Source organism: Hydra vulgaris, chromosome 08 (genome assembly GCF_038396675.1).
Source record: "Hydra vulgaris chromosome 08, alternate assembly HydraT2T_AEP".
In the NCBI taxonomy this organism is placed as follows: domain Eukaryota; kingdom Metazoa; phylum Cnidaria; class Hydrozoa; order Anthoathecata; family Hydridae; genus Hydra; species Hydra vulgaris.
Window position 1 is genome coordinate 65,333,197 of NC_088927.1, and position 20,935 is coordinate 65,354,131.

The following is a 20,935-nucleotide window of genomic DNA, read 5'->3' on the forward strand; positions in this document are numbered from 1 at the left end:
CAGAGCAATTTTAAATTAGTAAAATCACTTATCTACCTTTTATCTTTTATCTTCAACATAATGTTTCACCATCAGTAGGTTCATCAGGAAGCTTCCTGATAAACCTACTGATGGTGAAACACTATGTTGAAGATAAAAGATAGATAAGTGTTTTTACTAATTTATATATATACATATATATATATATATATATATATATATATATATATATATATATATATATTTATAGATATATATGTGTATATATATATATATATACATCCATAAATAAGAGTGTTAGTAATTGCATTTTTTCTGTATATTTTAAATTTGTATTTACCATTTTTTTTATTTATTATGCTTATGTCTAGAAAATTTATTGTTTTGTTGTCATTTTCAAATTTGATAGTATATTGTATTTTTGGATGCTGTTGATCAAGTATTATTTTAAATTGATAAGCCTGGGCAACGTTAGGGACTCAAGCATGATTTTCATCTACGTCTATAAAATGACTTTAAGTCAATAAACGGATTGGTTTTCAGTGCTGTATTAAGTTCTCTTTTATCAAGATGTTGAAGAAAAGAATAAGCTAAAACTACCATAAGCCAAAGACCTATCGGACCTCAATTTTTAAATTAATGTATTTCATTGTTTCATAAAAAGTATAAACATAGTTCTATTAGAATTTTTATTTCTTTCATATTTAATTTTGTCACTTTTTTAAAATTAAAATTAATAAATTATATAAAAGTAAAGTCATTGTTCAATGCTGCAGGTTTGAACTTCTTATTTCTCTGAAAAATGATTTATGAACTCGGTTCACAGTTTTATGGTTCTTTATACAAACTAATAAAGTTAAATTCATTGAAAATGAACTCATGAAAATACTTGAAACGAATGATTTTGTAACCATAAAAAGAATCATTGAAAAAGCATGAGTAAATATGTTTGTAAAATCAAGAGAAAGATTTTATTATTAATTAAAATTATTATTTTAAAGAATTAAGAAATTCAGAATTAAAAAGTTCAAACTTCTTCAAGATCAACACATTAAGTGAACATCCCATTCTACAATCTATACTAAAGAAGCCGTTTTAAATTTATGCAACACAAAAATTCCAGAACATCAAAAAAGTCTTCTTACCCTTAGTCCAAAATTTATACTAACAATAAAATGCCTTCTGTACCTTGACATCATCTCAATAACTGAGTCATCTGCTCTAAAACTTGAACACAACAAAAAAGATGAAGCTGCGGAAAGCTGAGGAGAGAAGTTTAGAGAATTAAAACTAAGCAAAATAATAAAAATGATAAACTGACTTGTGAACAACGGAAAGCACTTTTAAAAATAAAAAACAATAATAATATTGATATATACCCATTTGATAAAGGAATGGGCTTTGAAACAATCCCTCATGAAAAAGCAATAAAAAAGATTTGAGAACAAATTGGGCCAACTAAAATTATCAATGAGGATCCAACACAAAGTTATGCAATGAAAATCAACTAACAGTCCAACTATCAAACCATGATCCACAAATTTTAAAAGGAATATTCATGGGTTAAGTACATAGAGCATCTAATGTATGCAGTCAGAAACATATAGAAAATGAACTGAAATTTCTTATTCAAGTGTTAGTTGAAAATGGCTACAAACAGTCCTATCTAATAAAAATCATAAAAGAAATAAAACGAAAGAACAAAAATTACTAGTGACTACTAAAAACATTGAAAATATTACTACTACATATCCAATGATTTCATTACCTTGGTTATCAATATTGTCTCTCAAATTATGTAAGTTGTTTGGGAAAGCAGGATATAAAACGGTCTTCTGTTCAAACTTGAAACTAGAGCAATATTAACATCAAGAAATAAATCCAAACTACAAAAGAACAGCCAAAATTTTGGACACTACTTTTGGTGCACTTATGTCAAAAAAAGATGAAACCATCCCATTGACATAAAATAGAACTGCCATTTTAAAAATTAGACATATACAAAAACAAGCAAAAAAATTTTAAGCTGAAGACATTAGTCACAACAATCCAGCGAAAATTTCTTTAAAAAATAAAATTACAATTGAAAGAAATTTGTATTTATAGATGTTTTTAAAATAATAATTTACATACTCTCATTCATGATGTCTACATTCAAATATATATATATATATATATATATATGACTTAAAATCAGTAAATTTCTTTGATGTCACGTTTAATTTAAACAATAGCACCTATAGACCTTTTAAAAAACCAAATGATAGTCTTCAATACATACACACATCCTCAAATCACCCACCCCAAATCCTTAAACATTTGCCGCTATCAATTTGCCACAGATTAATTTAAAATTCCTAAAACGTAACAATATTCAACCAAGCATAAGTTGAATATGAGAAGGCGCTAAAAATATCAGAGTACTAAAATCCTACTCTCAAGTTCACCATTAAGCGAAAACCAATCAAAAGAAATAGAAAACAATATATCATATGGTTTAATCCTCCTTTTCATAAAAACATCTCTACAAGTGGTGCAAAAAGTTTTTTAAAACTGCTTAATAAAAACACTCCAAAAACACAAACTATTCAAAATACTTAATCAAAACACAGTGAAAGTCAGCTGCAGCTGCATCAAAAACATTGTAAAAATTATAAAAAATCATAATCGCAAAATTCTTTCTCCAAGAAGGTAATCAACAAGAATGCAGAAGTAAGCTAGATTGTCTGATGAATGGAAAATGTAGATTTACAAACGTGATATACAAATGCCATGTCACCACTAAAAACCAGCCTATAAATCTATATTGGATTAACAGAAGGTAAATGAAAAACAAGATATTACAACCACAAGATGTCCTTTAAGAACAAAATATATCAAAAGGCAACAGCCCTATCTAGCTATGTTTGGGAATTTAGAAGCAAACTTAACAAAACCCCCACTTTAGCCTGGTCTATTTTAAAATCTATTCCCCCTTATTCAAACATTTAAAAAAAGTTTCGTCTTTGCCTAAATGAAAAACTTGCAATTATTTCTTATTCGAAACCTGATGAACTACTTAAAAAACTATTTAAATTTATATCAAGTATTTATATTAAGTGCCGTCATGAAAAAAAACATTTAATAAAAAATTGCATAGCTAGCTACAAACCCAATTTACTAATAACATTCACTTATAGTTTTTTCATATTTTTTTTATATTATTTTTTTTATATTTTTAATAAATTATTTATAAATTATGCATTTAACATAAATAATTTTACCTCATTTTAAATTTTAAATATGTAAATACCAATTATTATTTTAACCATCTAATTAAAATTAAATAACCTAAATTATTATTATCACTTTTATAAACTAATTACTAATGAATAACTTACACGCACTGACTATATATATATATATATATATATATATATATATATATATATATATATATATATATATATATATATATATATATATATATATATATATATATATATATATATATATATATATATATATATATATATATATATATGTATATATATATATGCAGTAGGCAAAATAATTGTCCGTACATTAATGAAAAGTATCTATATTTGATCAAAACAACATTTAAAAGTATTTAGATAGTTGTAATTAGGAGTTTTTAAAGAAATATTATAATATTAAAGTAATTTTTGAATTGTGGCAAATTAAATTTTGCCAACACCGGACGCACTCATGCAGCCCCAAACCATAACATTTCCACAACAAAATTTAAATGTTGCCTTCAAATACTTCACATTATATTCTTCTCCGACTCTTCTATAAACTTTTGCACCACCATTAGCTCCATATAGATTAAATTTACTCTCGTCTGACCAAATAATCATATTCCAGAATGTATCATACTTCAGAACATGTTCCTTTGCCCACTGCAACCGTTTTCTCTTGTTCACTATGCTGATGAATGGTTTTCTCCTAGGCGTCTGTGCAAAAATATTGGCTTCAGTAGTCTGTTCCTAATTGTTTGTGGCGATAATTTAATATTTAATTTATTTTCTAGCTCTTTTGATACTTCTATGGCATTTTTCTTCTATTCTGCTCGATTTTCCCAACTATGCACCTGTCAACTCTTGGCGTTGTTGATCTTTTTCTGCCTCGTACACAATTATTTTCCACTGATTTTGTTTTTAAATACTTTTCCCGTATATATTGAACTTTTCCCATATATATTGAGCTTGGTGGTATTTTCAACATTTTTGCAACTTTTCCAATTGATAATCCATTTTCCCTATCAAAAATAACTCGTTTACATAAGTCAATACTATATTCTTTTCTTTTTCCTTCCATCATAGCCAGGTAGTTAAGAAAAGGTTTATTTTTCTTTATTATAGTATTATTTAACCTAAAAGTACAAGATATTAATATAAAAATATATTATAAACAAATTATATTAAAAATATATTATAAACAAAAATATATTATATACAAAAATATATTATAAACAAAATTTTACATTTCAAATCAAATGTACGGACAATTTTTTGGTTTTAAAATTTTTAAAACTTTAAAATAAGTTAATTATAATTTAAATTGTCGGGAGAAAATTAAAGATGGTGTGTCGTTTTTATTTGTTTTCTTGTGCACTATCTATTGGTTTATTTTATTTTTTTCTATCATTTAAAGTTTTAGAGCTTTTTTCAATAAACCTTATTTTCCATTAATGTACTGACAATAATTTTTCCCATTGTATTTATATATATATATATATATATATATATATATATATATATATATATATATATATATATATAATATATATATAATATATAATACATAAATATATATATATATATATATAGTTAGTTAGTTAGTAGGAAACGCTGTAACTGGCAGAGCCAGTGAGTGTGTTATCAGGCACACTTTGACAGCCGAATTGATCGATTGCTGCTCATCCAGCAATCAATTGCTGCTTTAAAGCTGTTGACTGAAGGCGATTTAACAACTTCTTCTGGCAGAGAGTTCCATACATTCGCTACTCGATTAAAAAAGAAGTTTTCTCTGTGCTTATGTTTTGTCATTTCCTTGAAATATTACCTCTCGTATGATTATTAACTATTGGAAAACGATTGCATTTTTCTAATATGTCTATATTATTCATAATTTTATACACTTGTATTAGATCTCCTCTTTGTCTCCTTTCCACTAGAGTAGTTAGGTTTAATTTTTCAAGTCTTTTTGTATAGGAAAGATTTCTGATTGATGATACTAGTTTAGTAGCTTTGTGCTGGATTTTTTCGATATAGTCACAATCTGATTTATAATATGGAGACCATACCGGAACTGCAAATTCTAGTAATGGGCGAATAAAAGTAACATAAAGCAAACGAAGTAATTTATAATCGAAACAGGCAAATGACTTTTTGATACGACCAAGCATTTGATTTGCTTTGTTAGAAGCATTCATCACTTGATTTTTCCATTTTAAATTTGCATTAAAAAGCACTCCAAGATCTCTTTCTGTATCTGACTCTTTCAGTTGAATACTGTTTAAATTATATAAATATTTTTTGTTATAATAACCATAATGCATAACTACACATTTTGGTATGTTAAATAAAAGAAGCCAAGTTTGAGACCATTTGTAGACAATATCTAGATCATTTTGAAGATTAGTAGCGCATTGTTCTGAAGATAACTGAGAAAGCACTTTTGTATCATCGGCATATAGTTTGGTTACATTATGCAATTTTTTTGGAAGATCATTAATGTATAAAGCAAATAAAAGTGCTGCAATTACAGACCCTTGCGGTACACCACTAAAAATATGCATACTTGTATATACGTATTAATATTTATATGTAATAAAGTCAGAAATGATTTCACCTTGAACAACTCTTTGTCTTCTGTTTTCTAAAAAGGCTTATGCTTTTAGTTTGGCTAACAGTCTTTTGTGTGGAACGGTGTCAAAGGCTTTAGCAAAATCTAACAAAATTACATCAACTGGAATACCAACATCTAAGCTTGATGAAACGTAGTCTATGCTTTCTAAAAGGTTGGTGGTACATGATTTGTTTCTAACGAAACCATGTTGCGCTTTTGCTAGTAGATTATTTTTATACCGGTACTCTTCCATATTAGCTCTAATTATACTTTCCATAATTTACATGGAATAGAAGTCAATGAAACTGGACGATAGTTGCTGGGAAAAGTCTTATCACCTTTTTTGAATAGAGGTGTTACATTCGCTGATTTAAATTGAACTGGAAGCTGACTATTAGTTAAAGATGGCCTAATAATTAATGTTAGAGGAATAGCAAATGCTTCTGCACAGTTTTTTAGAAGAAATGGATGCATATTATCAGGACCACATGCTTTATTTTGATTAAGATTTTTAAGTTTATCTAATATCATTTCGTAGCTGATATCATTTGGTTCTAGATCAACAAACTTTGAATGATTCTCGTTAAATTCAACTGTGAAATGTGGAAGTTCCCCTTCTTCTTCAATTACGAAAACATCTTGGAAACATTTATTGAGTAGATTAGCTATCTCTCTAGGTTCTTGAGTTAGATCACCATTAGTTGTTTTTAATGCTCTGATTGATTCTTTGATTAGTTGTTGGCTGTTCAGGTATTTATACAGAAGCTTCGGGTTTGTTTTGGATCTTTTAACTAAAACATTTTCATATGCAAGATGAGCTATTTTAATTTCTTTTTTCACTAACTTGCAAGTCAGTTTGTACTCTTTAGACAGAGTAAGATCTCTCCATTTACAAGCACAATTCAGGTATCTAAGATTTTGCTTTTTTTTAATTAGAGTTTTAAGATCATTTTTGATCCATGGAGCAATTTGCTTTTTTATTCGAGATACGTCAAGCATTGGAATGAATTGATTACATGATACATTTGAAAAGTGAATTAGATTGTCATACATTTCCTGAACAGATAAAGTTTCAAACATCATTACCCAATCAATATTTGTAATAAAGTCAGAAATTTTATTGGTGTTAGCCTTTTTGTAATTAAATTTTAAGTAACTGTGCGATAAGTTATTACCATACTTTTAATAATAAAATCAAAAAAGATGACCAAATGACCTTTATTTATGTTACCAAGGACAGATCTTGGGTCAATAGCGCAGATGCTTCCCGACTGAGTTGTGAAGATTAGATCAAGAGTTTTAGTGGCAGAATTATTTGACATTTGAAATGTTGGAATATTTACATGTTGATACAGATAGGTTCTGGTCAGAGTTTCACTAAAGTTATGCTCGATACCATTTTCATTTTTAATGTTTGTAATGTATCCATTTGACCATACAATTGACGGGAAATTAAAGTCTCCTGTAATAAGTAAGTCTTTGTATCCTTTTATATCAATATAGTCTTTAGTCTTTTTAAAAACCAAATCCAAGTCGCTCATGTCAACAAAATCGTTCGGTCTGTAGATACAACCAACTAAATATTTATTGTTTTCAAGGTACACTGTAGCCCAGATTTGTTCAATTTTACTTAAGTTAAAAACAGCATCGTTTAGCTCTAATGATTTAATAGTTTCAGTAATGTATAGACACACACCACCACCTCTGCGCCCATCATTTTTGTCTCTTCTATATAGAATATAGCCATTTAGATTTACAACCGATATGCTTTTGAACCATGTTTCACTAACAGCTATGATTTGTGGACGGTAAGTGTCTACTAATACCTTAAATTCATCAAATTTATTTTCTAAAGATGTCGCATTTAAATACATACATTTTAAAGCATTTAGTCCGTTTATAGATAATGGCTGAAAAGATTCTGTTGAGTTAGTACTGTTGAGATTTAATTTTGACGATCTGATTTCCACGAATGCCATATCGAAAGGGCGAGTCTTCAGCAAGTGTACTGTTTGCTTCATTTCTTTTCTTTCTTAAATCGTAATCAAGACTTCTTTGTGCTTCAGTTAAATCTGGACTTATGTAAATTGATTTGTAACCTTCTTTCTCTCTCAAATTTTTTGTTGTTAGAAGAAGTGGATTTCTTAATGAAACATCACTTAGTTCAACTATTATTGGACCTGGTTTAGTTGTATCTTTAGATTTTAGTCTTTTTGCATAAACTGGTGAAACACTGCTTTTGCCAATTACATTAAATATCTCTTTGATTATTTTGCTATCATCTGCTTTTTTATCTGTTAAAAATTCCTTTTCGGATTCAGGTATTCCATAGATAATTACGTTCTTTTTTCTTCTTTCTCTTTCATTTAACTCACTTATAGTTGCATTTGCTACAGCAAGCTGGTCAGCTGGTTTTTTAGCATTTTTAGCACCTTGTTTTATTACTTGAACCCAGTTGCTGCTGATGTTTGAAGGTTTTACTACTTTTTTTGCTGTTTCTAAATCTACTTGAAGTTTTGCTATTTCGTTGCACTTCTCATTTTTGTTGTGCTCGAGTAGATTTAATCGATCAGCAAGGGTCATCAGAAACTTTGATATATTCCCACACCACTCATGTAGCTGTTTACTTGATTCACTAGCTCTGCCATCAAGTTTTGGCCAATTTTTCTCTTGTAGAAATTCTGTAATCATTTTGATAAACCAAAAACAATTCTTTAAACAAGTTTTTGATAGGAGGGCTACCACACTACAACAGTGGATTACCTCCGGGTCGTGAAATATTTAAGTTTATTAGTTAGCTTATTAACATAAATAGAACTGTTAGTTTTTTGTGTTTTTTTCCGTGTATATATATATATATATATATATATATATATATATATAATATATATATATATATATATATATATATATATATATATATATATATATATATTTATGTATTATAAATATATTTATATACATCCCGGGCCATTGGTCAATTTAAGAAAAGTGCATGTATGACAGCCTTCCCAGTTTTATACCCGACATGTGCTTTGCTTTTAATCTGAAGATAAAACAATATTTTGTCCTCACTGCAAAGTCATTCTCCATTTTTTTTTGGGATGTCAAAAACATCATTTAATGCATTGTATTTTCTTTGTTTTACACATTTATTGTACATCTTTGACACTTGATTCAATTTTACCTTTAGGACTTGAATTAATATATATGGAAGTTTGTTTTCTTTAGCAAATAAACTTCTTTCTTAATTTGCTTTATGCATTACTTTTGATGGATCCAAGGAAAAGATAGCCACCAACAATTTTGAGTGGTATCCTGCTTTTATCTTCCACCTGGGGTTATTTTTCAGTGTTTTTTTTTTCTAGTGAAACATTTCTTCTTTTCGAATCTGAACTATAAAATCATTTGAGATTCTTCATCCAAAAAGTCTGGGTTTTTTCATTGGTGAAAGCACTTTTTTTATAGGACACTTCAATTGAAGACAATATTTGAATAAACTTCTGAAATGCAATAATAATAAATAAAATTTCTATTGTACTTCTATATTATTTGACTTCCGTCTGGCATATGCAGATTCATAGATTATATATATAGATTTTTAAAAAGTATATATAAATATAAATTGTACATTAATGATAGATTCAAATCTTTGATAGCTTCAATGGCTTCACTCAATCTTTCTCATAAATTATAAAAAACAAATCTCAAAAAATATTTACGTAAAAAAAGATAACAAAGCTAAAACCCATTTAATCAATACATAAAAAGACATAAAAAGGATAGCTAAAACAAAAACATTAAAAAGCCAAAACTAACAAAATACCACCAAAAGATTATAAATGGTTACTCACCATTTGTTTGTTTATATGCTTAAACACTTGCTTAAAAAAGGTTGTGTGAATTTCAAGAATGCATTCAGTTTAGAAAAATCCTTGCAACTACTTAAATAAAGTAAAAAAACATAAAATAAAAGTAATAAAATCTTAAACTGTAAAAGTTATATTTTGACAATTTAAGTCAAAAAATCCTAGAGAATCCAATAAAAGTTCAGAAAATTGAGTTTTTCTTATTTCTTTAGAAACTTTGTATTTCTATTGAACAAATTTGACTTAAAAAATTGAAACAAGCTAGTTTAAAAAATTATTTTTGTTTTAAAATCTTAAAATTGTTTTAAGGGATTCTCTAAGCTTTTTTTTGCCTAGTACGATTTTTCCAACTAAGATGTTCATCAAATATCATTCCTAAGATTTCAAGTGATGAAACTCTGTTTACTATATTGTTATTTATAATTAGCTGAGGAAGTTGCAGAGGCAATTCATTGTATTTAGATGGGTGATGAAATAAAATTTACTTAGTTTTTGGGATGCTATTTTTCGTTTTCTTTTCATTTTTTTTGTATTCTTTTTTGTTTTAAATTCTATAGGATTAGTCGTTTTTGCTTAGGATAATCATGGTAGATAATAATTAAATAGAATAATTTTTTCATAATTATGAGAAATGATTTCAATTTATAAACATAAAACTTTAAATACTTTGAATGCTTTGCTTGTCTTACAATATCATTTTCATATGTAAAAATGGGATTGTATGTCTCAGAGATATAAAACTTATTTGTTTCATTGCTAAAAAGGATTTAAAAAATTAAACATTTCTAAAATTCTACAAAATTTTTAGTAAATAGATTCTGCTCTAGGACTTTAAACATGAATTGATAAACATTATTAGGATATAAACAGTATGTAATAATAAAAACAGTAATAAACAGTAATTATTGAAAGTAGTATATCATAATATATACAATGATTTAATTACTGACAACCCATAATATGGTTTGTTAGTAATTAAATCATTAATAATAATATAACTTGAAATTATCTAAAAAATGTAATAAGATATATCTACATATAATCTGTCTTGGCTTCTAGTTAACAACATAAAAAGTACATCAGTTAAGTTTAAAATCAGTTATAACAACAGTAATCAGAGGAGGGAACCCAAGTACAGCTTACTAATACCTAAATTAAAAATAATAAAATATATTTATATTTATATATATTATATAACTGAATAATATATTTTATAATAAATGACAAAAGACAACATTAACTGTAAACTGTAGTAAAAATATTTTGATTATTATATAAATAGTTTTTTTATAATTTTGTTTTTTTTCCAGATTTTTGTTGTCTTGATTTGCACTTGCATCAAGATACCTTTGCATCTGCTTTTGGTAAACTTTTTTCGTTCAATAAAACCATTTTCAAACACTGTTCATACAAAAAAGATTTCACTATTAAACAAAGAAACTTTAGCTGAAGATGGATCAAGTATCTCTTTAGATTTAATTAACAACAGTAGGTGATTTTTGTTTACATACCTTTAAATGACTTTCACTAAGTATTCTGTGCTAAAATTAGCCTTTTTTTAGTGATCTTATAAAAATACCATAATATAATAATAATAATAATAAATATAATATTAATAATGATAATAATAACAATAATAATAACAATAATAATAGATATATCAACAAAAGTTAGACTCCCTCCCTTTTTTTTCTTTTCTTCTAGTTTTATTCTACAGATTTTAGTTCATATTAAATAATTTTATAAAATTTTATATTTTAAATTTTATATTATAAAGAAATAGCCTTTTTACAGTAATAAATTGAAATATATATTTTAATATATGATTTTATAGAGACCAGTTCTAATCAGTTATCATCAATATCAAACATCGTTATTGATGAAGAAAAGACTTTAAAAAAAACTAACCAAAAAAAAACCCTACCACATTGGTGTTTATATATTGCATGGTTTTTTTGTGTCGGAAATATTCTTGTTTCTGGGGCATATGTTTTATTGATGGGAATGCAATTTGGAAATACCAAGTCGTTAAATTGGCTAGCTAGTATAACTATTGACTTGGTATGTATTTTTTATATTTTTTATTAAAATTGAAATAAAAAAACTTTCTTTAACTCATGAAATTTTAAATCCATTTAGTTACTGTAACTGCAAACTTTTCTTCTTTTCTAAAGTAAAAAAAGGGAAAATAAAAGTCTATTGAATTGCACTAATTAAAAAGTAATCAATGATATAAAAAAATCTATTATTTTAAATAATTATTATGTATATTAAATTTATTGTAAAGTTAATGAAAATATGAGCTGTTTAAGAAATACATTTCTATGTGATTTTATGTTATGATTTTGACAGTTAAACTGCAAATGTTTAAATTACATTTTTATCTTCTATCAGTGGATGTTAGATGTAGCTTTTGAAAAAATTTAAACTAATTTAAACTCTTTAAAAAAGAAAAATTTAATTTAAAAAAAATAATATGCATACTAATACAAGTTAAATAAGTTAAACAAATATACTAATGCATAATAAAACAATAATACAAATTATATAAGTTATAACAAATAAAACATCATTAAAAAAAAAGCAAATGAAAAACCTATAAAAGTATCGGTAAGATGTATAAAAAACAGCAAAAAAAATCTCTTTCAACTTTATCCTTTGTGCTAAAATGTCGACAGATGATTAAACTTTGCAATTACAAAAATGTATATGATATCATTAAAAATATAACACAAGTCACATCTATTGAAAAAACCAGTAACTTATTTGAAGACCCAATATTAAATTTATTAAATTTAATAAAAAAAATTTTTTGTTATTTAGGAACAGCAATAACATATTTTTTAATTAGATACTTCTAATTAAAAAATATGTTATTGCTGTTCCTAATAGATAATTATTTTAGAGACTTAATAATATATATATATATATATATATATATATATATATATATATATATATTATTTAAAATTTTTTTTGTGGGCTAGGGCCTTCAGACAATTCCCACCTTGGCATGGAAACTAATGTTTCCATGCCAAAATCATAAAAACTAATGGTGAAGTTTATTTGAAAATCTTTTTTTACGTTGCTGTATTTGTAATTCCCAGATGACATTGTAAATGCATCATCCTTGAGCAATTTTAAAAACAAACTAAGCAATTATCTAAGAGAATAAATAATAATTCATGATTAAAGATTAGAAAATATACCATATACATAATATATTTGTATGAGAGGTTGACAGGCATTCATGCAATACAAATTCAGTTTGTAAACCTTATAAAGTAATATTATATTTTTTAAAAATCTGCACAATTTTGTATATTTGTGACAGCTCTATAGTATAAATATTAAATTGGTTTTAATCACACTGAATTCTAATCTTTAGTAATGTTGTATGTACAATTTTGAGTTCTCTTGTTTTTTATAATTTTTGCTCTATCCACTTCCCAAGGTCACTACAGTTGAGAAGTCTCTTACTACTCTGCCACTCTACTTTTTATATTTTGTTTTGTGTATCTAGTTTATATGTTTTTATATGATTTATAAGTTTTTATTTGTTTATGTGGTTGTCCACATAGTGTAAATTAATGCACATCTTTTGTTTATATAAATCATAAATATAACTGTTTCTCTTTAGGTTAAGGAGATATTTTTAACTGATCCAATAAAAATATTTATTTTGGCAATTTTTGTTGCAGCTGTTTACAAAAAGGTTAATGAAGAAGAATGTGAAGTTGAGAAGCAAGGTTAACATTGAATATAATTAGGATTTCTAATCATTATAATTTTTGTTTTATTTTTAAGTGATTTACTTTTTTTATTTATAATTCTTGTGAAGAGTATAAAAAATATGTTTTCTTACATGTACAACTAACATATTTTTAAGGTATAATGTTAGCTCAAGATGAAAGTTGGCTTTATAAACCAAAAGATGAACCTACTATTTTTGATCAAGAATGTATTGAAATCCAACCTCTTGATTCAAATAAATTGATAGAAATGAGAGAGTTAAGATTTAAACAACTCAAGATGCATGCTGTAATAACTGAGATTTGTTTTTATATATTCTATGCAGTTTTAGTAATGTTTATTGGTTACACAACACGTGAAACTATATTTTTCCATCAAACAAATAACTTGGAGCAACTTTTTAATATGAAATCAGTTGCAGTACAACCAAAAGATAACTATAAAATTTTTAACCAGGTTATTTTTTACTGCCATTTCTATAATCATGTTTAGTACTAAAAGTTTAACATATTTTAGAAAACACAATACAAATATTTAAATTACGAATAAGGAATAAAATAGATGGTAAATAATAATATATTTTTAAAGTTACAATTTTACTTGAATTTAAATAACTAAGTAATTTAATAAAATTTATTACTGGATAAAAATTGAAATTTTTATTCAGAAATTAATTTCCCATATAAGTATAAGAAATTGGATAATATTTTAAAATGTTAAAAACACTTTTTTTAAATAATTTTTTGGAAAAGTTTTTTGAAAAATAGTTATTACTTTTAAAAAGGATTTTTTTTTTGATTTTGTGTTGTAAAAAGTTTATAAAATTGTATTTCAATTTTTCTAAATTGTATATTATTATATATTGTATGCATAGATTAAGTCTTCAAAAGATTTTTGGCTGTGGATAGAAAGATTTTTCCTTCCTCAAGTTTTTCCGGAACCTTGGTATAAATTGGATGGTTTTTATGCGAATACAAATAAAAATGATTTCCCTGGAAAACTTTTCTTAAATGACTTATGTTCAAAGATTGTGAATGGAATTAGAATTCGACAAATTCGTGTGCAGTCAAGTATATCATTTATTTATGTTTTATTAACTATTTATGTTATTGTTAACAATTATTATTAACCTCCTAATGGATTATCTATATTAAATATAAGTGTTATCTATATTAAATATAAGTGTTATCTATATTAAATATAGCTCTTTGAATATTCTTAACCTATATGCCTTGATCAAGTGTAATTTAAAAAGAGATCAATTATATATGATTATAGAGTGATAATTCCTATGCTTCATGATTTTTGTTAATAAATAATTAACTATAAATATATTTAGGCAAAATTTTAACATAAAAAATTTACTCAAGTTCCTCAGAAGTTTCAGAATAAAAGATATGACAAAAACAAATCTTGGTAAATTTTAATCATACAAGTTGATTGTGTTTGTGTGTACAACTTTAGTTAAATAGTTTCTAGAAAACAAAATGAAAACAAAAAGTGATAAAAACATGTTTAACACTTTTTGTTTTTATTTTATTTATTTGTTTTTATTTTATTTTATTTGAATTATCAAAGTATTAACAGTGCCATGTTGCGCATGGAGGTGTCCCTGTTTATATTTTTTGTGTGCATTGCGGAGGCCACATTTGGAGCCCTTTGTTACGGCTTAGGATTTATTAGTAGTAATGAGCCAGTTGCTTGGGCTATTAAATAGTATTCTGAGTACAATCTATGCTTTGATTCAAGTTCTTCAATCTAATTTAAAAATAAATGAAGTCACAAAAACTATAAAACACAAAAAAACCATCATCATCACCAAGTTCTCTAAACCTATCATTCACTAATATTCGTGGTCTTCACAGTAACTTTTCTTCTGTTGAGTCTTATCTCTTGCAAAGTTTACCAGACCTTCTTGCTCTTTGTGAGACTAATTTGAGTTCAGCTGTCTCATCTTGTGATCTTAGTGTTGATGGTTATCTTCCTTTAATTTGTAAAGTCTCCAATAGTCACATGCTTGGCCTGGGCATTTACATTCATAAGAATTCACCCATTTGATGTGAAACTAGATTTGAATCCACAGACTATTCTTTCATGTGCTTTCGTTTAGCACCACTTCACTCTATTGCCTTCCTCTTCGTTCTATATTGCTCTCCTTCATCTCAAGATTGCACTCTTTTTGACATTATTTCTGATCATATTGACCAAGCCCTCTCTCTTTATCCATCTGCTAATATAGTTGTTGTTGGTGACACTAATGCTCACCACTCTGAATGGTTTGGCTCTAGTGTAAGTGATTCGGCAGGAATTAAAGCCCACAACTTTTGCCTTTCTCAGTCCCTAACTCAAATAGTTGACTTTTCAACTCGCTTTCCTGACAACTCAAATCATTTATCTTCTCTACTCGACTTGTTTCTGATCCTAGCCAGTGCTCAGTTTCTCCACATTCCCCCTTTAGTGCTTCTGATCATAGTTTGATCTCTTTAAAACTAATATCTCATTCTTCTTCATCACTTGAATCCCCCTATTATCAAACCTCTAACAACTACAGTAAAACTGACTGGGATTCTTTCCGTGATTTTCTTCGTAATGGCCCTTGGGTAGAAATCTTTCGTTCTCCTGTCGACAAATGTGCTTCTTTCATAACCTCGTGGATTCAGGCTGGCATGGAATCTTTTGTTCCCTCTCGACAATTCCAGGTCAAGCCTCACTCTCCTCCATGATTTTCTTCACACTATGCTGCTGCGATTGCCAATCGAAACCGTTACTTCCATATTTATCAGCAAAACAATTCTCCAGAAAACAGGCGTCTGTTTATTACTGCTAGAAACAATTGTAAAAATGTTTTGTCTAACGCCAAAATCCGCTATTCTTAGGTCATGAAATCTCGTATATCATCTCAAAAATTAGGCTCTCGTGACTTCTGGAGAATCTTTAATAATATCAATAATAAGGGCAAATCTTTAATTCCATCTCTCTTGTATGGTTCAGACTTTGTCACCTCACCTAAAGACAAAGCTAAATTGTTTGCTAAAAACTTTTTATCCATATCATCTCTTGATTCCACTAGTTGCATTCTACCTGATATTGCCAACAAACAGGTTGATCCATTGCTTGACATTCATATCACTCCAGCTTCTGTATCTAAAACGATATCTTGCCTAGACTCTTCTACAGCTTGTGGCCCGGACAACATACCTGTTATTTTCTTGCAGAAGAGTTCTCCGGAGCTGTCGTCTATATTCTCAAAACTATTCAACAAGTGCTTATCAGAGTCTTGTTTTCCAGCCTGCTGGAAAGCGGCATCTGTTATCCCTATCTTCAAAACTTCTGGAAAGCGATCTGATTTGTCTAACTATCGTCCCATTAGTCTTCTTCCTATCATAAGCAAGGTTTTTGAGTCTTTAATTAAAAAACACTTAATTTCTCATCTTGAATCTAATAACTTACTTTCTGATCATCAATATGGATTTCGATCTTCTTGTTCTACAGCTGATTTGCTAACAGTATTAACTGATAGGTTTTATTTTGCATTAGATAAAGGTGGAGCGATTAAGGCAATCGCTCTTAACATTTCAAAAGCTTTTGATAAAGTTTGGCATGCTGGTCTTCTCCATAAGGTTTTTTCTTATGGTGTATCCGGCAACATCATTAAAAATATTAAATCCTTTCTTTCCAATCGTAGTAGAAAAGTTGTCCTCGATGGACAGCACTCTTCTTCTTAATCTGTAACTTCAGGGGTTTGTCAAGGTTCTATCCTTGGCCCCATACTCTTTTTAATTTACATTAACTATCTTCCAGATATTCTCACATCTAACGTGGCATTGTTTGCTGATGGTAATACCATTTATTCTTGTCATGATAACAAACCAACACTCTCTGATGCTTGGAGGGGGCATTTGAGCTTGAAAAGGATCTCACTTGTTACAGCATGGGGCTCACTGCTACAGCATAGGGCTCACAATGGCTGGTGAACTTTAATTTAGATAAAACTCAAATTTTTTCAGCCAATCGTTATCGCAATAATTTAGATCTTCCTATATTTATGAATGGTGATGTACTCGATGAGTCATCTACTCTTCATCTTCTAGGATTAACTCTTACTTTTAATCTTTCTTGAAAACCATTTATCAAATCAGTTGCAAAATTAGCATCTGCTAAGGTTGCATCTCTTTATCAAGCTCATCATTTTCTTACTTCGGATTCTATTCTCTATCTCTGTAAATCTCAAATCCGGCTTTGTATGGAATACTGTTGCCATATCTGGGGCAGTTCTTCTAATGATGCCCTTTCTCTTATAGACGAAGTGCAAAAATGCATTGTAAACATAGTTGGACCTGTTCTTGCAGCCTACCTCCAACCATTGTCACATCGTCGTAATGTTGCTTCTCTTTCTCTTTTCTACAAATACTATAATGGACACTGCTCTAAAGAGCTAGCGTCTCTAGTGCCATCTACTAAAATTCATTCTCGTGTTACTCGTCATTTAATTAAGTGTCATTCTTTTTCTGTGCTCCAAAAAGGCTTATTCGTCTAGTTTTTTTCCTCAAACATTAGCTCTTTGGAATTCTCTTCCTTCATCTTGCTTTCTTGATTCATATAATTTGCAATCCTTTAAGTCGTCTGTCAATCTTTATATTGCTCTACAATCTTTATCTTTTCTCTTTCAGTAACTTCCAACTTTAATTAGTGGCTGCCTGCAGCCTTGTTGGAAGCAAAGATGATTAAAAAAAGTTTAAAAATAATTTAAATAAAACATATCTAAAATTATATTTTCAATTACCTTCATTTGATTAAGCTCTCATATTGAAGTATTATTAGAAACTAATGTGTTTTTAATATGTTATAAATGCTTATTCAAAACTAAAATTATTGTGAACTGCGTTTACAGTTTTTGATATAACAATCATTTTTAAGTAATAGTATTACAAAAACTTATAATTTTAAATCTGTTAATTAAAAAATTCTTAAAGTTTTAACAAAATCTTTTAATTTCAAGTTAAAAAAAATTTTAAAGATGAAGTTAAAATGTTTGTTAAATATTTTACTCCTTCACTTAAGTCTTAGAATTTTCTAGCAACTGGAAATGACTAGATTTAGCTAAATATTTTTTTGGTTACTGGTTAAAAAATGTTCTTCCATTTCTAATTGTTGCCAGTATTTTGAAATGATTTTCTCATGTTATTTTAAAATGATTTTCGCATGTTATTTTTAAATGATTTTCTTATGTTATTTTTAAATGATTTTCTCATGTTATTTTTAAATGATTTTCTCATGTTATTTTTAAATGATTTTCTCATTTCAGATTCATGTAAGAAAGATAAATCAATTGTTAGTTTTTTTAAAATGGACTGTTTGTCATCGTATATATCATCTCTTGAAGAAACCAGAGATTTTAATTTTAATTGGTCACTTCCAATCAAATACAAATCTGCTATCAATCCATCAACTATGCCTTGGAGGTATCAAACTTGGAAAGTACTTGATGGCTATCCATTTGCAGCTAACTTGGACACTTACAATGGAGGAGGTTATGTTATAGAAATTTTTCCTAAATGGAAAAATACAGTTATTCTGGAGCATGCAAAGATGCTTGGATGGATTGATAGACAAACCCGGGCTATAATAATTGAGTTTGCTTTGTTTAATGCTGCTACTAATTATTTTACCATGATTACAATGGTCTTGGAGTTCCCTGCTTCTGGTGGAGTTGTTCCTAACTTTTCTGTACTTACATTTAAGTTATTTGCATCAGCTACTGGATCAAAAGCTATGTTCATATCTCATATTCTTTTTATTATTTTTACTATTGCATTTACAATTCGAGAATGTCGCATTTTTTATCGAACTGGTTGTAAGTATTTTCTTGAATTTTGGAACATAGTGGAAGTTGGATTGATAGTTTTTCCTTTGATTGCAGTTGGATTTTTTTTTTATAAAGGTGTTTTATTTTATTTTCTGTTTTTTTAATTCTGTGTTTTTTAAAAGTTTTATATTTTAAAGTTTTTGCATGCCTAAAAGATTTTTTTATAAAAGTTTTATGTTTTGTATGAATTTATATTTCTTTTTTTTAGACTATTTGGCCAAGCTGTTGTTAAAACGACTGCCAGCTAAGAAACCACAGGCTTTCATCAATTTTCAGTTTGCTTCATACTGGGATCTAACATATGTTTATATTGTATCTCTAATTGTTTTTTTTGTTACTTTAAAGTTTATTAAAATCATGCGTTTCAATCAACGTATTTCAATGCTATCTTCAACTTTAAAAGTTGCATGGTATCCTTTAACCATGTTTGGAATCATATTTTTTATCATTATGTGTTCTGCGGTCTCAACATCAAGCATTGTGTTTGGTATGAACATTTTTGTTTAGTTTTTTAAATATGAAAATTTTATGTGTATATATATATATATATATATATATATATATATATATATATATATATATATATATATATACATTTATATATACATTTATATATGTATATATATATATGTTTTTATATATATATATATATATATGTTTATATATATATATATATATATATATATATATATATATATATATATATATATATATATATATATATAATATATGTGTTTTAGGGGTAGTTATTAGTATTTGAGGAAACTTTCAAATCTAAAATACCATGCACTAGATTTGGGGCAAATGTTGAAAAAAGCGACTCCCAAAAAATTTGAGTTCAACAGGTCCACTCTATCCTTACCCCCTAAGCACTTTTTTTAGAAAAAAATCTCAAAAGCCATCAAAAACAACCAATTTTCCAGGTGTAAAGTTAAATTAAAAAAATTTGAAATTTTTTTTTTCCGTGATGTTTATTTTTACCTATATAATTTTAGTAAAATTACATGGTATTGTCGTTTTTAAAAAAAAAAAAATTTTTTGTATTTAGATTTGAAAAAGTTACAATATATGATAACATACTTACCATATTCATGTTACTGACAAAGGATTATAACTATATATCCAAAATATATACTTTTTACTTTTGAGTTAATAATGTATTACTTTTTAATTAATAATGTAAATCTAATTAATTACTTTTTAATGCTTACTTTTTAATACTTACTAATTAATAATGTAAATCTAATTAATTACTTTTTAATGCTTACTTTTTAATACTTACTAATTAATAATGTAAATCTAATTAATTACTTTTTAATTAATAATGTAAATCTACAATAAAATTTAGTAATTTCTATAAGGTGGAGATAAATAAAATTTAGTAATTTCTATAAGGTGGAGATAAATAAAATTTAGTAATTTTTATAAGGTGGAGATAAATAAAAATTAGTAATTTCTATAAGGTGGAGATTTGACCCAGCTTTAGTTACTCAAAGAACAATTGAATGGTTCCATTTGTTGTAGTTGTAAATTATTTTACAATAATTATTTTATATTTAATTTTTTAGGCCAGTAAAAGTTAAATAGAATAATCTAAATATGTATAAAGAAGAAG

General features: G+C 27.1%; 1 protein-coding gene across 6 annotated transcripts in view; it reads left to right on the forward strand.

Moving 5' to 3' along the window:
* The window catches only part of LOC100199090 (uncharacterized), a 195,786-nt gene that overhangs the window by 149,465 nt on the left and 25,386 nt on the right, over positions 1-20,935 (forward strand). For all 6 annotated transcript variants that reach the window (XR_010640305.1, XM_065804174.1, XM_065804175.1 and 3 more), the window contains 7 exons: positions 11,012-11,189; positions 11,536-11,762; positions 13,342-13,450; positions 13,591-13,910; positions 14,329-14,524; positions 18,760-19,395; positions 19,529-19,807. Coding sequence is in view for 5 of the 6 variants with exons in the window: in XM_065804174.1 (XP_065660246.1) it covers positions 11,012-11,189; positions 11,536-11,762; positions 13,342-13,450; positions 13,591-13,910; positions 14,329-14,524; positions 18,760-19,395; positions 19,529-19,807 (1,945 nt within the window). In the remaining variant the exon portion in view is untranslated. The remainder of the gene's footprint in view (positions 1-11,011; positions 11,190-11,535; positions 11,763-13,341; positions 13,451-13,590; positions 13,911-14,328; positions 14,525-18,759; positions 19,396-19,528; positions 19,808-20,935) is intronic.